Source organism: Chelonoidis abingdonii, chromosome 1, assembly GCF_003597395.2.
Source record: "Chelonoidis abingdonii isolate Lonesome George chromosome 1, CheloAbing_2.0, whole genome shotgun sequence".
Taxonomy (NCBI): domain Eukaryota; kingdom Metazoa; phylum Chordata; order Testudines; family Testudinidae; genus Chelonoidis; species Chelonoidis abingdonii.
In genome coordinates, this window is record NC_133769.1 from 250666493 (window position 1) to 250681657 (window position 15165).

The following is a 15165-nucleotide window of genomic DNA, read 5'->3' on the forward strand; positions in this document are numbered from 1 at the left end:
ACTGCTGGTCTGGGATTCTGTTCACTTAGGCTGGCAGCGGGCTGAGCGAGGCCTGTGGCCGGGACCCCGGCTGGCAAGGGTCCATCAGCCAGAACCCAAGACCAGCAGCAGGCTGTGCAGGCCAAGATCCAGAGGGCTGGGGGCAGAGGGCTGGAGTCAGGGCTGGGGGCTGGGTATGTGGGGGGTGTAGGTGTCAGGGCAGAGGGGGGCCTGGGAATGGGTGGTGGTGCTGGTGTCAGGGCTAGGGTTGGGGGGGGTGAAGGAGTCAAGCAGAGGGCTGAGTGTGTATGAGGGAGGTGCAGGGGCCTGGGGTGTGTGCGGGGCTCAGGGCAGAGGGCGTGGTGTATGTGTGGGGGTCAGGGCTCAGGGGAGAGGGCTGGGTGACTGCCCCCCCTAAGAACTCCCAACCCCGCTGCTCCTTGTCCCCTGACTACCCGTCCTGGGACTCCTGCCCCCAACTGCCCCCTAGGATCCTACCCCCTATCTAAGCCTCCTTGTTCCTTGTCCTTGGACTGGACTCTATCCTCTACCTGTCCCCTGACTGCCCTGACCCTTATCCACACCCCAGTCCCCAGCCAGACCCCCGGACTCCCATGCCTATCCAACCACTCCCTGCCCCTGACAGGACCCCAGAACTCCCAACCCATACATCCCCCCCGACTACCTGCCTGAGCCAACCCCTCTCCTCACTCCTGCCTCCTGACAGGACCCCCAGAACTCTCAACTCATACAACCCCCCCAGCTCCTTGTCCCTTGACCACCCCCTCCAGAGACCCTCCACCCTAACTGCCATCCCCAGAACCCTCCTTGCTCCCGGTCCCTGACTTCTCTGACCCCTATCCATCCCCTGTCCCCTCACAAACCCCAGGACTCCCATGCCCCATCCAACCCCCCTGCTCCCTGACTGCCCTCTCCAGAGACCCCAGCCCCTAACCCCCCCTGCGACCCCACCTCCCCATCCAACCCACCCTGCTCCCTGTCCCTTGACTGCCCTCACCCCTTATCCAACCCACCCCCTCCAGCCCTGGGCCCTTTACCTTGAGGCTCCATGTGGAGCCAGACACACTGCTTTGCGGGAGAGCACAGCCCCAGCCCTCAGAGCACTGCGTGCGGCGGTGGCATGGCTCCAGTTGAGCAGGGAGCGTGTCTGCCTCCCCGCAGAGCCAAACGCTGCCCCGTGGGAGCGCGCAGGCCCAACCCCCCAGAGCGCTGCACGTGGCGGCAGGGCTCCAAGGGAGGGGCCGGCAGCTTGCTGCGCTCAGTCTGGCGCTCCGGCTCGGGAGTGCGGACCCCATGGCTTGCTGTGCCCAGAGAGTGGGGCCATTTGCCCACCCTGTGCGCACGGTATGCTTCTGCTCCCTGTTCCCACGGGGGGGAGCAGAGGGCAGAGGAGAGCGGGTGACGCTGGGCAGGATTTTTAATGGCATGCTGGAGTCCGGACAGGCTCCAGTGTGCCATTAAAAATTGGCTCCCGTGCCGTCTTTGGCACGCGTGCCATAGGTTGCCGACCCCTGAGTTAGACCCTGAGCATGTGAGCAAGAACCAGCCAGATAAGCAGCTGAGAGAGAGAATGCTCAGTGCCACCTTAAGGCCCTGGCCCTCCCCATCCAATATCCCATCTCCAACCCTCGCTATCTCTGATGTTTCAGAGGAAGAAGATTAAAAGAATCCACCCCGAATACACTGAGAGAAAAATCTCTTCCAGACCCCTGCAGGTGGCCAGCTGAAACCCTGAAGCATGCTTTTAGGAACATAAGACACAAACTGGAAGTGAGTCCCAGGCCCCTAGGGCTGTTGAGCCCTGTCCCCTACCATCACAAGTGTTAAGGGAAAGAAGATTTGTCATTCCCTGGGACCTGTTGCACCATTAATGCCTGTCATTGTCCAGAAAAGGTGTGAAGGTGGAGTTCCTGAGACAGATTTCTTTGGAGATTCCAAGAGCTGGGCTGATGGAGAATGGAAAAGACATGCCTCCTCCATCTCCAGCAGGTTTTAGAACAGGAGTTTGTATCTAGGAAACCCTGCTTGGCAAACTGTCTGCCACCAGCCACCACTGTACAAACACATACCTATATTTAGACAGAGATCACTCCCTTCTGGGGATTAGGAGCTAGCAGCACCTTTGAAACACTTCTCCACCCACAGAGCAGGGAGGAAGCCAGAGCAACTAAACCTCAAGAATCCTACACCAGCACCAGGAAGAGTCTTCCTTTCACTGTTTTTGTCTGACAGGTCAGGCATCATCTCTGCTTTTCATCTCTGTCAGCTGTAGCAGAAATTGTCAGATAAGAAAATCTGCATTATCTAACATTGTCTCTGAAATTGAGATGGAATTACAAGACAGGATTTCATATCCTTCCCCAAATTCTTCACTATGAAATATTCATGTGTAGGGGGAAAATATATATCTTTTGTTGGAGCTTTATTCTTGTATTTTTTATTTTTTTTTCTCTAAGTGCAATTTGGTTAAATGAATATCTCTTAAAGGAATAATGCTGTTAAAAGAAGGCATTTTCTATTGTGAGGAAATGGAGACTGGAGACTATACACAACGGTGTTTTCAGAACAGGAAGAGGTGACAACAGCACTTATGAAAGAGAGGGAAAGACATGGTGGAGATGGTGTGATTAATTGTGACCTGTGAGGACTATCGCTGAGAATCAGTTTTAACTTCCTGCGTTTAGATAGGGTATCAGTTAAGGGAGATGCTTTTGTTCACAGAGGATATGGAACATAGTGGTGACTTTGACTTAGCTTTCACATATGAAGATTGTATTAAGAGCTGGAGAGAGAGAGGGAGAGCTTCATACAAAGTCCAGTCCTTATTGACCAGAGAGAAGAGATAGCTAAATACCTCTTTACGTGTCCACTTTATAATTTTGGAAGGCATTCTTAGATGCCATATGATGGAAGTTTGCTCCCCACATTGGTCTAAAATAGCCCCAATTTGGCAACTTTTCTAGACATTGCAAACAACATCTATTGGAGAGCCTGTTTGGGAAGGACTGAGGGTATGTTTCCCAGAATGCTGAAGAGGTGGAAAAATTTTTTTCTGCAGGTGAATTATTATTTTAAAGCTGCTGGAATTTTGTGTTAGTTGTGTTAGGGCACCTAGAGCCTTATTTATGCATATTTATTATTATATTATTTAAATATAAATAAATAGGAACCTTCACACATTAACAGATAAACTTAGTGGTAGGAGAGATTGAAAAGGTGCCAGCTTACATACGGCGTCAAAGAAGAATGAGGCCCTTGGATTCAAAACAGCATTGAAATAATATATATTACTGATTTTCCAAATTAAGAAGGTAGTAAACCCCTCAGATCACTCACTGAGGAAAATACTATTAATTATTATTATTATTAGATCTATTGGCAACCAGGTATGTTCTGGCCCCTCCAAAAGCAGAAAGAAGATACAACCCTACTCTGAGGAGTATATAAACCAAGACCCAATCCTTAAACTGATCCCTTTATCGATGTAAGCTAAATTGATATAAGACAGGTTTAAATCAATTTAAGAGTCCACACAGGGTTGTCCCACAGTTTAGCTAAATCAACTAAAAATACACTGTTAGTTAAAAGGAGGCAATTTTTAACATAGGCAAGAAGTAAGGTGGGTACTCCACATACCTCAATTATGAGTTCCGACTTGCTGTACATCTGTATCCCTGTGTTTGCAAGAAAATAAGTGAATCCATATTTCTGACATCATGACATTAATATCAGTTGAGAATCAGATATCTTTACTAGGTTTTAATTTGTGTTAACTGAGTCACTCCTTTTATTCTATTTTTTCCTAATCTTTTCCTAATATTTTTTCTAATATTTTGCATAGGATTGTTACAACAATCAAGCTGAATAAAAGCATCCTAACTGACCCAATTCTTTGACCTTCAAGAGACTTACTTGCATGTTCGTATGATTTGCATTGTAAGTGCACCATGGGCTTCTGCTTCAGTAAATCCAATACTCCAGTATTTGTCTTACAGAATGATCCAAAAATGGGGAATGTTGAAGAGGATTATTTGCGACAAAACACTGAAGAAATCCCTGTAGAAGTCAGGACTCACTTATTCCAAAATACAGAAAATATTAAGTTTGAAAAAACAGAAAATGACATTAGAAATAATGCAGAAACTCACACGGAGTCTTATTCTGATAATGCATTGCACTCTGTGACTTATGTTAAAGAAACTGATGGTTTAGAAATGACAGATGTGGAATGAGGTTTGATGAGATAATTCAGGACTTGATCCAACCTGAACAAATGAATATACCATAAAAATATTCTATTTAGTCTACCAAATAACAACAAAATAATGTTTAATAGCTGAGTCAAATAACCATAATCAAATATACTTTCAATTTCAAGATCTATTATTTGGCAATCTTTGGAGTAACTTTTACCATTGTTGAAAGTTCCCTTTTCCTATCCACCAGAAATCAAACATCTTACAGCATATTCTTATTTTTGGGAATATGATGGGATGCACAAACCCCACATTGGGCCTGAAGGTGTTAAACGAATCCAAATAGCTCTTCCCCTCCAGCCTGTGAAACATGCCCCAATCGAAGAGGAAATTTAAAAGGGAGTAACTCAGTTCAGAAGTGGGAGGCTAGGGAGGAAGCCAAACCTACTCTGAAGGCTCCTGGACAAGTGTACCTCCCTGTGAAGACTAGAGCCTTGTCTATACTACATAGTTTTGTTAGCAAAAGGCGGCTTTTTCTGACAAACACTGTAAGTTTACATGCTATAAAGCTACTTTTGGCGGCAAAACTTTGCTGTTTTGCAGACAAAATAAAATCATCTTGATGAGAGGCATAAAGCTTTTTGTGGCAAAGTTAAAGCGACAAAGCATCAGTGCTCATTATGTCGACATAACTGGCCTCCCCCAGTATCCCACCATGCCCACCCACCCTGCTCACTGTTTTGAACTCGGATGCCCTGCAGGCAGTGTTGCCTCTGATTTTTCCCACCCATGTGCGGAATGAATTTTGTTATGTGCATCAATATGGAGGTGATGTGTGACACATCACCTTCATATTGGTTCACATAACAAAATTCATATGGTGCGAGGGGGGGGGAAGGGTTTGGAGTCTTGGAGGGGGCTCAGGGCTGGGGCAGAGCAGAGGGTTTGGGTGCAGGGGTGTGAGGGCTCCGGCTGGGGGTGTGGACTCTGGAGTGGGGCTGAGGATGAGGGGTTTGCAGTGTAGGAGGGTGCTCCAGGGCTAGGGTGGGGAGAGATGACATCCCCCTGCTCTCTCTTCCTACAGCTGCACTGGACTTCTCCCCGCTGTGGCAGCACCAGGGCTGGGGCTGCAGGATAGGTGCCTCTCCCCTGGCAGGTCTGGGTCGGGGCTGGGTTCAGGCCAGGGGAGGAGTTCTGCATGTCTGTCTGCCTTGAAGAAGTAGGAGAGAGAAGTCTAATCTCTGGCTTAGGCTGGACTCCCATGGCTACTGAGTTCACTAGCAGTCTCTCCTCTTAGGCCACCTTCAACTTTTTAAGCTCCCCTTCTCCAAACAGGGCATGCTCTGCAGGTATGCCCAATTTGCACTGCCTGAGTGCAGGGATGCTCATTAGGCTAACTGTCAGTGGGATGGGGGCATGTCCCATCGCATTCTATCCTCCCTCTGCTCCTCCACCTCCAGTCTCTCTCAAGACCAGAAAAGTTTCTTGTTCAAGCTTCAACCCAGTTCCAATCTCTCAGAGGGGAAAAAAAATTCGCATTTGCATGCTCCTTACTGTCTCGGTACTGCATGTGGAAGCTAGCTATAAGGCTGAAATGCCAGATATTAGCACATAATCCAGGGGTTAGAGTCCTTCAAAGAGTGTAACCAGTGTAAGGGCACAGTCTGTGACTAGGGATAAAGGACTACCCAGCAGGTAATACATAAGGGTGTCCACAGTCCACTTTATTGCCAGAGCTTCCTAACAGAAAATGTTTTCTCCCTGGGAAACAACTGAAGGTGAAGAGCAGAAAAAGCCCTGGGAGAGCACTGATCCCAGGCCAGCGTCAGATGTGTCCATATTCATCACATTGTCTCAACAGACCTTTTTGGTGTCTTTGCCCTGTAGCAAATCAATCTGGGGTGCTGCGATCGATGCAAAGATGGGAATGAACCAATGATAATATCCTGCCAAGCCCAGGAGGTCGCATATGTAACTTTTCGTCCGGTGTGCAGGGCAGGAGTTTAACACATGGACTTTATCTATCATTGGTTTCACAAGGCCTCCTTCTTCCTGATACATTAAATAAGTCACTTCTTACACTTGGCAGGTTTAGCTGTGAAACTGGCCTCTTGTAGGAAAGTTAATACTGCTCTTAGGTGACTGAAGTGATTTTCTCACGTATGGCTATAGATTACAATGTCCTCAAGGTAAGTCACAGCGTACTGCTGGTGGGTTCGAAGGATTTGATTCATCAGAATCTGGAAAGACACTCCAACTCCTTGCAAGCCAAAATGGTATGATTTTAAAGGGGAAATGGCCAAAAGGGGTTGAGAACGCAGCCTTCTCGTGAGAGGATGGAGACAGGGAGATCTGCCAATCATTTTTTGTAAAGTCCACCATGCTGAGGTATCATGCTAGGCCAACCACTCTAATAACTCATCCATGTGCAGCACTGGGTGAGTGTCAAACTTTGTGATGGAACTGACCTTACGAAAGTCAATACAAAATTGGACCAATCGCTCTTGGATTCCTTGATGACCCCCATTCTCAGCACTACCTGCACCTCAACCTGGACAGTGTCTCACATCCTCCTGAGTAAGGATCACAGATTCTTTCTAATCAGTTGTTCCGGTGCAGTCTCCACATGATGTTGTACGATGTGTTCTCCACAAGTGGGAGGTCAGACAAGGTTCTCCTTTGTGAAAGTGCTCAACCTCTTAAGTTGGATGATGTATTAGGTTTGCTCTGAGGGTGTTTGCATCTTGTTCCTCACAACACATCCAAGATTCCCCGAGGCTTGCACCTGTAGAACAGTATAAAGAGTGAGAAACTCATGGAGGCTTGACCTTTTGCATGGCAAATAGCAGTGGTGGGAAGAACTAGTCCCAGTGCCTAGCCTCAGCACCAACAAACCGCTTCAACATTTCTTAACGTCTTGTTAAATCTTTCCACCGGGCCGTTTGTGAATTGTACACTGATGTCCTCAGGGCCTTGATTTTAAGGCGGAAGTATTGCTCATGCATCACCTGCAAGGTGAAGTAAAAGCCTTGGTTTAGGATAAGTACAACATTAAAGTTATGTGTTATAAAGAAAGGCCCTGATTAGCAAGTAGAAGGAAGACCTTGAAAATAATAAGTAATAAGGACAGAAGGAATAAAGTAGGAAGGATGTCTAATGCAAAAAATAACTAAGGAGGTAAGGGGAAGTTTCTGAAAACAAGGTCCCTGATCACTAGGTGTGACTGCAGATGGTTTTAAATCAAACAGAGTGTCTGTCTTAAAATGAACCAAAATGGCCTTTCTCCAACCCACACACCAGTGTTACAACCTGTGTGAACCCAGGTGTAATGGGAAAACTGCTGGATAGCAAGATGGAGGGTAGGAAAGGCCTTGTGAAGAAAGGTTGTAAATTTTATCTGGATTAAGACTAGAAATAAGAGTGAACTGTTTCTAACTGGTTTTTAGCAGTCAGTAACCAGCAATGACATCACTTGTTTGTTAAAGGGTATAAAAAGTAAACTCTTAAAGGGTTCATTGCTAATACCTGCCTGATCATGCTGAAGCTGACTAATATGGGTCTAAGCACTCCTGCATTTAGCCCCTTTGTAAGCATCTTGACCAAATGCTTATAAATGTGTCACTGTTTGGATGTAGTAAATTGTTTATTATTTAGGATTTTTCAGCACGTTTAGAGCAATTGTGTAAGTACCAATTGGCCTTCAGATTTAATAAAGGAATTTATGGTTAAATTGGTGTTTGGTGATTTCCCATATTAATAATTTCAATTATTAATTCCAGCACCTGGTCAATCAATATTTCCCAAGAGAAGCTGAGCCAGGCAAAGAATCTCATAAGCTCCGGAACAATCACTGTCACCTTAGCTGAATGTGAGAGTATGGCTTCAGGGTAGTGAGTGGCACAGTCCAAGTATATGCTGACTTCCTGAGGAGCTCTTCTCTGAAGGCCTCACCAGAACCATTCCTATTCTCACAAATGGGGTTTCCACTAAGGACATTGAGACCAAAGGAGCCTTTGGGACAATCTTAGCTACCACATACTGACACTCAGGGCAGGAAAAGGAATACTCCCTTGCCTCATGGTACACCCCTGGCCAGAAAAGGTGACTCGGAACCTGGTCCAGGGTCTTCTCACAACCTAGATGTCCATGCAGGGAATATTGTGTGCCAGCGGGATTACAGCCACTTACAGTACCAGTAGTTGAGCTCTTAGTGCCACTGATTGCAGGCATCATTCCATGTGACAGAGCCTCTCTTTCTCCAGCACAAAGTAGGAGTACTGTCCCAGGCACTAGGAGTCTGCTGCCTTCCCATCTACAGACATCATCTGTTTGTAGACATGGTTCAGCATTGTGTTATCATGCTGCTCTTGGACGAAGCTTCCCCCTTTGTAGTAAGGTCTCAAGGTCCACAGACAGTGCTGGCCATCCCTGTGTCTCTCTGGCTGTCTCTGGTCCCAAGAATGTCCCTTCCTGAGGGTCTTCAGAGTACCCCAGGTCCACTAGGTTGATGGGGTGCACAGGTCAGGGCCTGACCTGGGGCTCAGTTGTGGCATGGATAAGATCATTAATAATTTGTGAAAAGGCTGACCAATCTCAGCCTATTATCACTGGGTATTCTAATTTCTCTGCTAGCATTTCTGTTGTTAAGTAAGTGTGGGCCCCCACTGAGACAGGGCTTTGTCTCCATGTACGCACTGTAGGCAAATTGTCTCCTCTGTGTCAGTTGTCTCACCCACCAAGGGAGCTTGTATCACAGTTTGGTTACACTGTGCTCACTGAGCCCCAGTACCTCCTTCCCTTGGACCAACAGAAGGTTGGTCAACTTGGGGAGGGTCCGCCTAGGGACCCTCTCTTTTGCCGTACAACCCCTGCGTAGTTGCACTCCATCAATGGGCACTATTTCCTCATGTGCCTGTGCTGCCCGCAGGCAGGGGTGTGCGGAGGAACAAAAATGCGACCGCTTTTGGAGAGACGGGTTCTGTACCCCTGCCCTTGCCCCAGGGTCAGAGGAGCTGTCAGGTCCTGCATCAGACCAGAGGAGCTCTGTGCCTCTGCCAATTATTGGGGGGGCATGTGCCCCTGCTCACAGGAGTAGCAGGTTACCACGTTTGTGTCTGCAGGCTCCTTTCTGACCAGGGATATATTTAGACTACGAGGGAGACCTTTGTCTGAGCTTAAGGATTCCAGCCTAGATGTTTGTGTCACTGGTCAGTTATCTGGGTGATACTTCATCTGAGCTCGGCCATGGACCCTTTTGACTACAAGAAAATTATCCATCAGCTGCTTCATGTCTGACAACGACTCAGGGCAATGCTAGAGAACCCACTCCCAGCCCCTCTCTGAAAGTATGGGCATGAGCTGCTCTACGAGGATCAACTCCACAACTTGAGTCCTGGAAAACTCCTTGAGGGGAAGCCAATGCCAGCAATGCTCTTTTAAACCTTGCCCTAAAGTTCTGCCAGTGTGTCTCTTTGGTAATATCCAGATACTTTAAAATAGAAATTTCACCCAATTGCAGCCTCTAGCCTGCTCTGAGCCAAGGTTACAGTGGGCCAACTGTGCCCGTCTCATTAGGGAGGGAGCTAAAACTAATGCCTGAATCTCCAGAGGTTATTGAGATGGCAATGCTGCCCTCTCAAAGGTGGTGAAGAATGCCTCCAGAGCACTGTCAGGGCCCACCTTAGTTAACTTCTGGCATAGGTGAGAGAGCTTCTCCTGGTGTATTGGGCCCTACCAGGCCTCCCTGCGCAGGGGCTGGGGTTTTTAACTGTGGCAAAAAGTCTCTCTGCAGTTATTGCTGGTAGGTCACAATCACTTTCAGCAACTGCTGGTGTGCTGACTGGGCCATTCACATCTACAACATTTGCTGCTGGCATTGTTGTTGCTGGATGGCCTGCTTCTGTTGCCATTCCACCATCTAGCATTCAGGATCCATCTCAAGCGATGCCCCTTCTCCAAGGACTAGCACAAAACCTGTTTCTCTCTCAAGACATTGTATCAGGTACAGAGCATCATGCCTGCATCCCTCACCACATGTAGTCAGCTGGCTCTCAGCCTGGGCTCAGCTCTCATCTCTTTACATCTCTTGTCCTTGGAGCCCCCACTCCTGAGCAAGCTCACTGTCCCCTGTGGCAGTTGAACTCACTCCTGGGTTCCTTTCTGAGTCTAATTACTCCAATCCCTGGCACTGGTGCTTAGGTCCAGCTAGAGGGTACAGATGGAGAGCAATGGCCAGAGCCCCTCTCAGGGCTACATGTCCCTCTGTCCTAAACAAGGGGAAGGAGAAGGAGAGGCTAGTCACTGCCTTGGGTGTGCTCTTGACGTCAGATATGCTGCGATCGCTTTGTGAGAAGTATTCACCCATGGCGGATAGGGTATTTCTGGCTTTTATTTTTTTTAGACAAACTACAAAAGCTTGTCTCTGACCGCAGCAGAAGTTGGTCCCACAGAGCAGACGCCATCAGCCCAACCCTGCCTCGCTCACAGGACACACACAGGGCAAAATCCCCTCCTGCCCCTGCCCTGCGCAGCCTGGTCTGCCTCGGCTCAGCGCTGCAGAGCTCCCCTCACACGGCGCCCGCAGAACCCAGCGCAACGCAGCGAAACCCCCTCCCATCCCGCCAAAAGTCCCGCCAGCTCACGTGACTTACACAGCTCGCCTGGCAAGGCCCCACCCCCGTGCGTGGGAGGGACGTGGTGTCTCCTCTTTTCCCTTCCCCCGTGTCACCAGAGGATTCGCCGGGGGAACGTCAGGCCCCAGCTGCGGCGCGAGGCCGGAAGGGTTTGGGACGCGCACCCAGGACAGAAGGTCGATATAACGGGCCGCGTGTGAAGCGGAGGCGGTTGGAGTTTGTTTCTCCTTCTCCCCACCGTGAGTAGCGACTTGTCCCCACCACAGGCACCGGCGCTCGGGTTTCTCGCTCTGCTGGCAGAGCCGGGCCCGGTTCTCCGCCCCCCGGGGCCGCTGGAACGTCGCGCAGCGCGGAGCCCGCGGCCGCTCACCACGCAAAGCTCAAATAGCCTTAGGCGGCTAATGGTACCGGCAGGATCGGGCACGTCCCGGACCTGTGCCCGCGCCTTTCTGGTGCGATCCCTGAAGCAGGGTGGGGGCATAGGGACAAGGTGCCGCGTTTTAGCGTCAAAGGCAGTTTAAATCCCGCACTTGTTAGCTGGGCCACTCTACCGACTTCTTAACAAGTTAACCTGCATATTTATGGTAGATTGTTAAAGACTTTTACTGCTCCTGAGGGAATTCCATGGCGAAGAAATAAAAATTTCGCACAGATTTTAAAATTTTGCACAATTCTGCTACTTGTATTTGTAAATAAATAAACGTGGAGCCTCCAGCATGGCAATGGGGAGCACGGCCACTGGCGGCACAGAGGTGGGAGATCCCTCTGTAGCTCCCCGTCAGACACGGAGGTGAGGCTGCATCTGACACTGGCAAAGTGCAAGGGCTGACCCTGCCCCTCCATAGATACATTATCTTGGCACAGTTGGAAGAAAAATGTTTCAAGTTTCAATATTTCTGTTTATTGACTTGATTGTAATGGAGATTCACTTGATGCCTACAGTATGTCTTGATTTTTATGGGCTGTGTAGCTTTATCTCCTGTATAACTTTCCCTGCCACCTCCTTGGGTCATTCTTCTGAATTCAGTCTTAAAGCTTTTGGTATGGCAAATACATTTCTAATAAATATTAAGCAAAAGCTCTCTAGGAAAGGACTTTGTTTCCTTCCAGCTGACAGATTTTTGTTCAGTAGTTTTTATGGTTTAAGAGTTCCTGGCATGCACACATGTGACCTTATGGGACCAGAGTTGCTCACATCTTTTGAAAATAAGAAAAATGAAGAGAACCTAATAGTCTATGCCAGGCAGGTTCAGCCCAGCAGGCTTCTAGTGTGGGGGGATCCGAGTGCTGATGAGAGGGTTTGGGGTGGGGCAACCTGGCTGCTGGCAGCTTGGATATAGCTGTGAGGGGGATCTGGATGAAGGGGCTGGTTGGGAGGTTCTGGGTGCAGGGGCACTGGGGTCCAGGGGAAGGTGGTTGAGGCTCAATGGGGAGGGCAAGGGGGTTCAGAGTGGGGCTGGGTGCAGTTGATTGGGCCTCAAAAGGGGTGCATGACTGTTCTTGTGGCTTTCCATTGCTTCCCCCGCAGCAAATCATTTTTGTGCAGAGAAGCAAAGAAATCTGGAGTGAAGGGGACCATGAGTTCTGCACGTGCACAGTGGCACAGAATTCCTCCAGGAACAATGTTCATGACAGTACTGTAAAATTATATTGTAGGGGAAAAAACAAATACAATCAGATACTATGCTTCCTGCCCTCCCTCTTGCAGGCTTCTAGTAATATGCAGCAAGTGGAAACAGCCTTCAATAGATATTGACCATGCACCAGTGGTGAAATACCATCATCATATTTGAAAGAAGGAAATCTACCTTGTAAACACATCCATTGTGGTAGCATCACTATTTTGGTATCCTGGGAAGAAAGTGAGTACAGCATGATTGCCTTTAGTAATGTGTTTGTACTAGAGGAGTGCAGATGATGAACATCTCAGACATAACTTTGACAGACCTGCCTCTGTCACACGTTATCTGATAATTTTATTAAAACCATGGTAATCCCATCATCCTTGAAGAACTGTTTTCGGTTATTTTATGTCCTCAAGATTTCAGCAGCTGGCTTCAAGTACACAGCAAACAGAGGGCTCATTCTACAGTCCATTTCTAGTGATGTTTTCCAGAATTTGGCTGTGGAAGATTGGATTCATGACAACATGAATTTAGAGAACAGACAGGTTCTTTTCCTTTGGAGAAATTCTCCTACTGTGGTGATTGGGAGACACCAGAATCCCTGGCAGGAGTGTAACCTCAAGATAATGAGGAAGAACAACATAAAACTGGCTCGAAGGAGAAGTGGAGGTGGAACGGTTTACCATGATCTGGGCAATATCAATTTTACTTTCTTCACATCCAAGAAAAAATATGAGAGAATGGAAAACCTAAAATTAGTTGTTAGGGCTCTAAAAGGCCTGCGACCCCAGTTACATGTGTGTGCCACTGACAGGTATGATCTCTTGCTAGATGGGAATTTTAAAATCTCAGGTACTGCTGCAAAGCTAGGAAGGACTGTTGCTTATCATCACTGCACTTTACTGTGCAGTGCAGATAAAATAAACTTATCTTCTGTACTGAAGAGTCCTTACAAGGGGATAAAAAGCAATGCCACTCCTAGCATGCCTGCTTTAGTGAAAAATCTCTTTGAAGAGGATCCTACTCTAACATGTGAGATGGTCATGGATGCTGTTGCTGCAGAATATGCAAGATGTCATCAAATTGACCATCATATTACCCTAATAAACCCAGCTGATGAGACAGTGTTTCCTGGAATTCATAATAAAAACAAAGAACTACAAACCTGGGAATGGATATATGGCAAGACACCAAAATTTAGTATTAGCACTTGCTTTAATATGATGTATGAACAGTCTCTCCTTGAAGCTGAAGTGGATATTCATGTAAAGCATGGGAGAATTGAAGTTTGCAACATAGTTTTGCCAGAGCAGTGGCTGCCACCAGCAATGTGCAATGAACTAGAGAAAAACTTAATTGGCAGTAAGTTTTGCCCCAGTGAAACCACAGCATTAGCAAGCACTCTGCTTAGAATATGTCCACAAAACTATGAGTTGCACAGCAAGTGGAGTCTCTTATGTGAGAATGTGATGACACTAATGTGATTTTCATACTGAAAGTGTAAGTCACATCTTTGATATTAACTAGTGCATGATTAACAAAAATTGTAAAATAACATCTGGTTATTTTCAGTATGTTGTGCAAGTTGATTTTACAGGAGTAAGCTACTACTGAAGTAACTTTCTCTTGATTTATCCACTAAAGTTCTTGCTTTAGTTCATGATTGATTAGATTACACAATCTACTAATTAGACTGATCATAAAACTAAATTTCATGTTGTCAGCACTGTCAACATGTGACAATTTCTCAGTTACTGAAGATTGAACATGTACTGAGTCACCCAAATACATGAAGATACTTCAGACCAGATCTATATGTTAGGAGTTCACATCTCAGAGGCAGTGACTTACTGGAAAGTTATACTGGATTTGGACAGAATGAATTCATTTTAAAAAGACTGTAAAGCCACTAGTCTACTATGCGGTATTTTGATACATTTTGGTAACTTCTGAGAGCTTAAAGTTAAATGTATATATAGAGTATCTGCTTTGTCTACATGTTAGGCTCTAAACTGAATTTTATTCTAGACTTTCATCTTACGGTCTCAGTTAAAAATAGTAAAGTTTGCACGTTAACATCACAAAAAAAAATCAGTATCAGTAAATAATGGGCCATGGATTTGTGACCAGCTCAGATACCATGCAGGAGAACTGCATTTTGATTCCTGTGTCTTGCTCTCTGGGATGGTTCTATGACTTAACTGGAAGGATAATCGCCACAAAACAGAACCACATGTTTAGATAGTCTAATTAAGTATGGCACATTCTGTTCCATTTATTGGTATGTGGGCCCCTCAATACATGTACTGCCATTAGTAATCAAATAAGTTAATCAATGAAACAGAAAGCTTTTGAAGGCTATTAAATTGTAGTGTGATTGCCAACTGGTATTTCACAGAGGACTCTGCACAAGTGTTCACTGATTTTACAGCTCTCCACCTTATTTTAGAAGGAAACAATTGGCCTTAATTATCTAGTTAACTAAGCTACAGTTTTAGCATGGTGTTTTCCTTCAATCCTATTGTTTTTTTCTTTAAAGTATAATCCTAAAGACAGTTGCCTATCTAACTTGTGTATATTTGGATTTTCTGTGTTGGATCAAAAACATTTAAGTTTGTTGAGTGTGTACAATTTACAGAAACTTAACTAGTCTCCTAAGAACCTGTGAACTTTCAGCACTGCTAATTCATCATCTTTGATAGAGTAGAACCT

General features: G+C 46.5%; 2 protein-coding genes across 3 annotated transcripts; both read left to right on the forward strand.

The window, feature by feature from the left end:
- Positions 1–3947: 3947 nt before the first annotated feature.
- C1H2orf15 (chromosome 1 C2orf15 homolog) lies at positions 3948–4533 on the forward strand. The gene has a single exon (XM_032765387.1). The coding sequence runs from the start codon at positions 3948–3950 to the stop codon at positions 4230–4232; it is 285 nt and encodes a 94-aa protein (XP_032621278.1). The 3' UTR covers positions 4233–4533.
- Positions 4534–10971: 6438 nt separating this feature from the next.
- Positions 10972–15021, forward strand: LIPT1 (lipoyltransferase 1). 2 transcript variants are annotated; one of them, XM_032765381.2, is made up of 2 exons: positions 10972–11067; positions 12537–15021. In XM_032765381.2, the coding sequence occupies exon 2, from the start codon at positions 12816–12818 to the stop codon at positions 13935–13937; it is 1122 nt and encodes a 373-aa protein (XP_032621272.1). In that variant the 5' UTR covers positions 10972–11067; positions 12537–12815; the 3' UTR covers positions 13938–15021. The 2 variants fall into 2 exon arrangements, with proteins under 2 accessions (XP_032621272.1, XP_032621273.1); XM_032765382.2 differs by having other exon boundaries at positions 10981–11067; positions 12357–15021.
- Positions 15022–15165: the final 144 nt, after the last annotated feature.

Excerpts from the sequence above, each read along its gene's own strand:
- LIPT1 (XM_032765381.2), top strand. The coding sequence starts at position 12,816 with ATGGTAATCCCATCATCCTTGAAGAACTGTTTTCGGTTATTTTATGTC.
- C1H2orf15 (XM_032765387.1), top strand. The coding sequence starts at position 3,948 with ATGGGCTTCTGCTTCAGTAAATCCAATACTCCAGTATTTGTCTTACAG.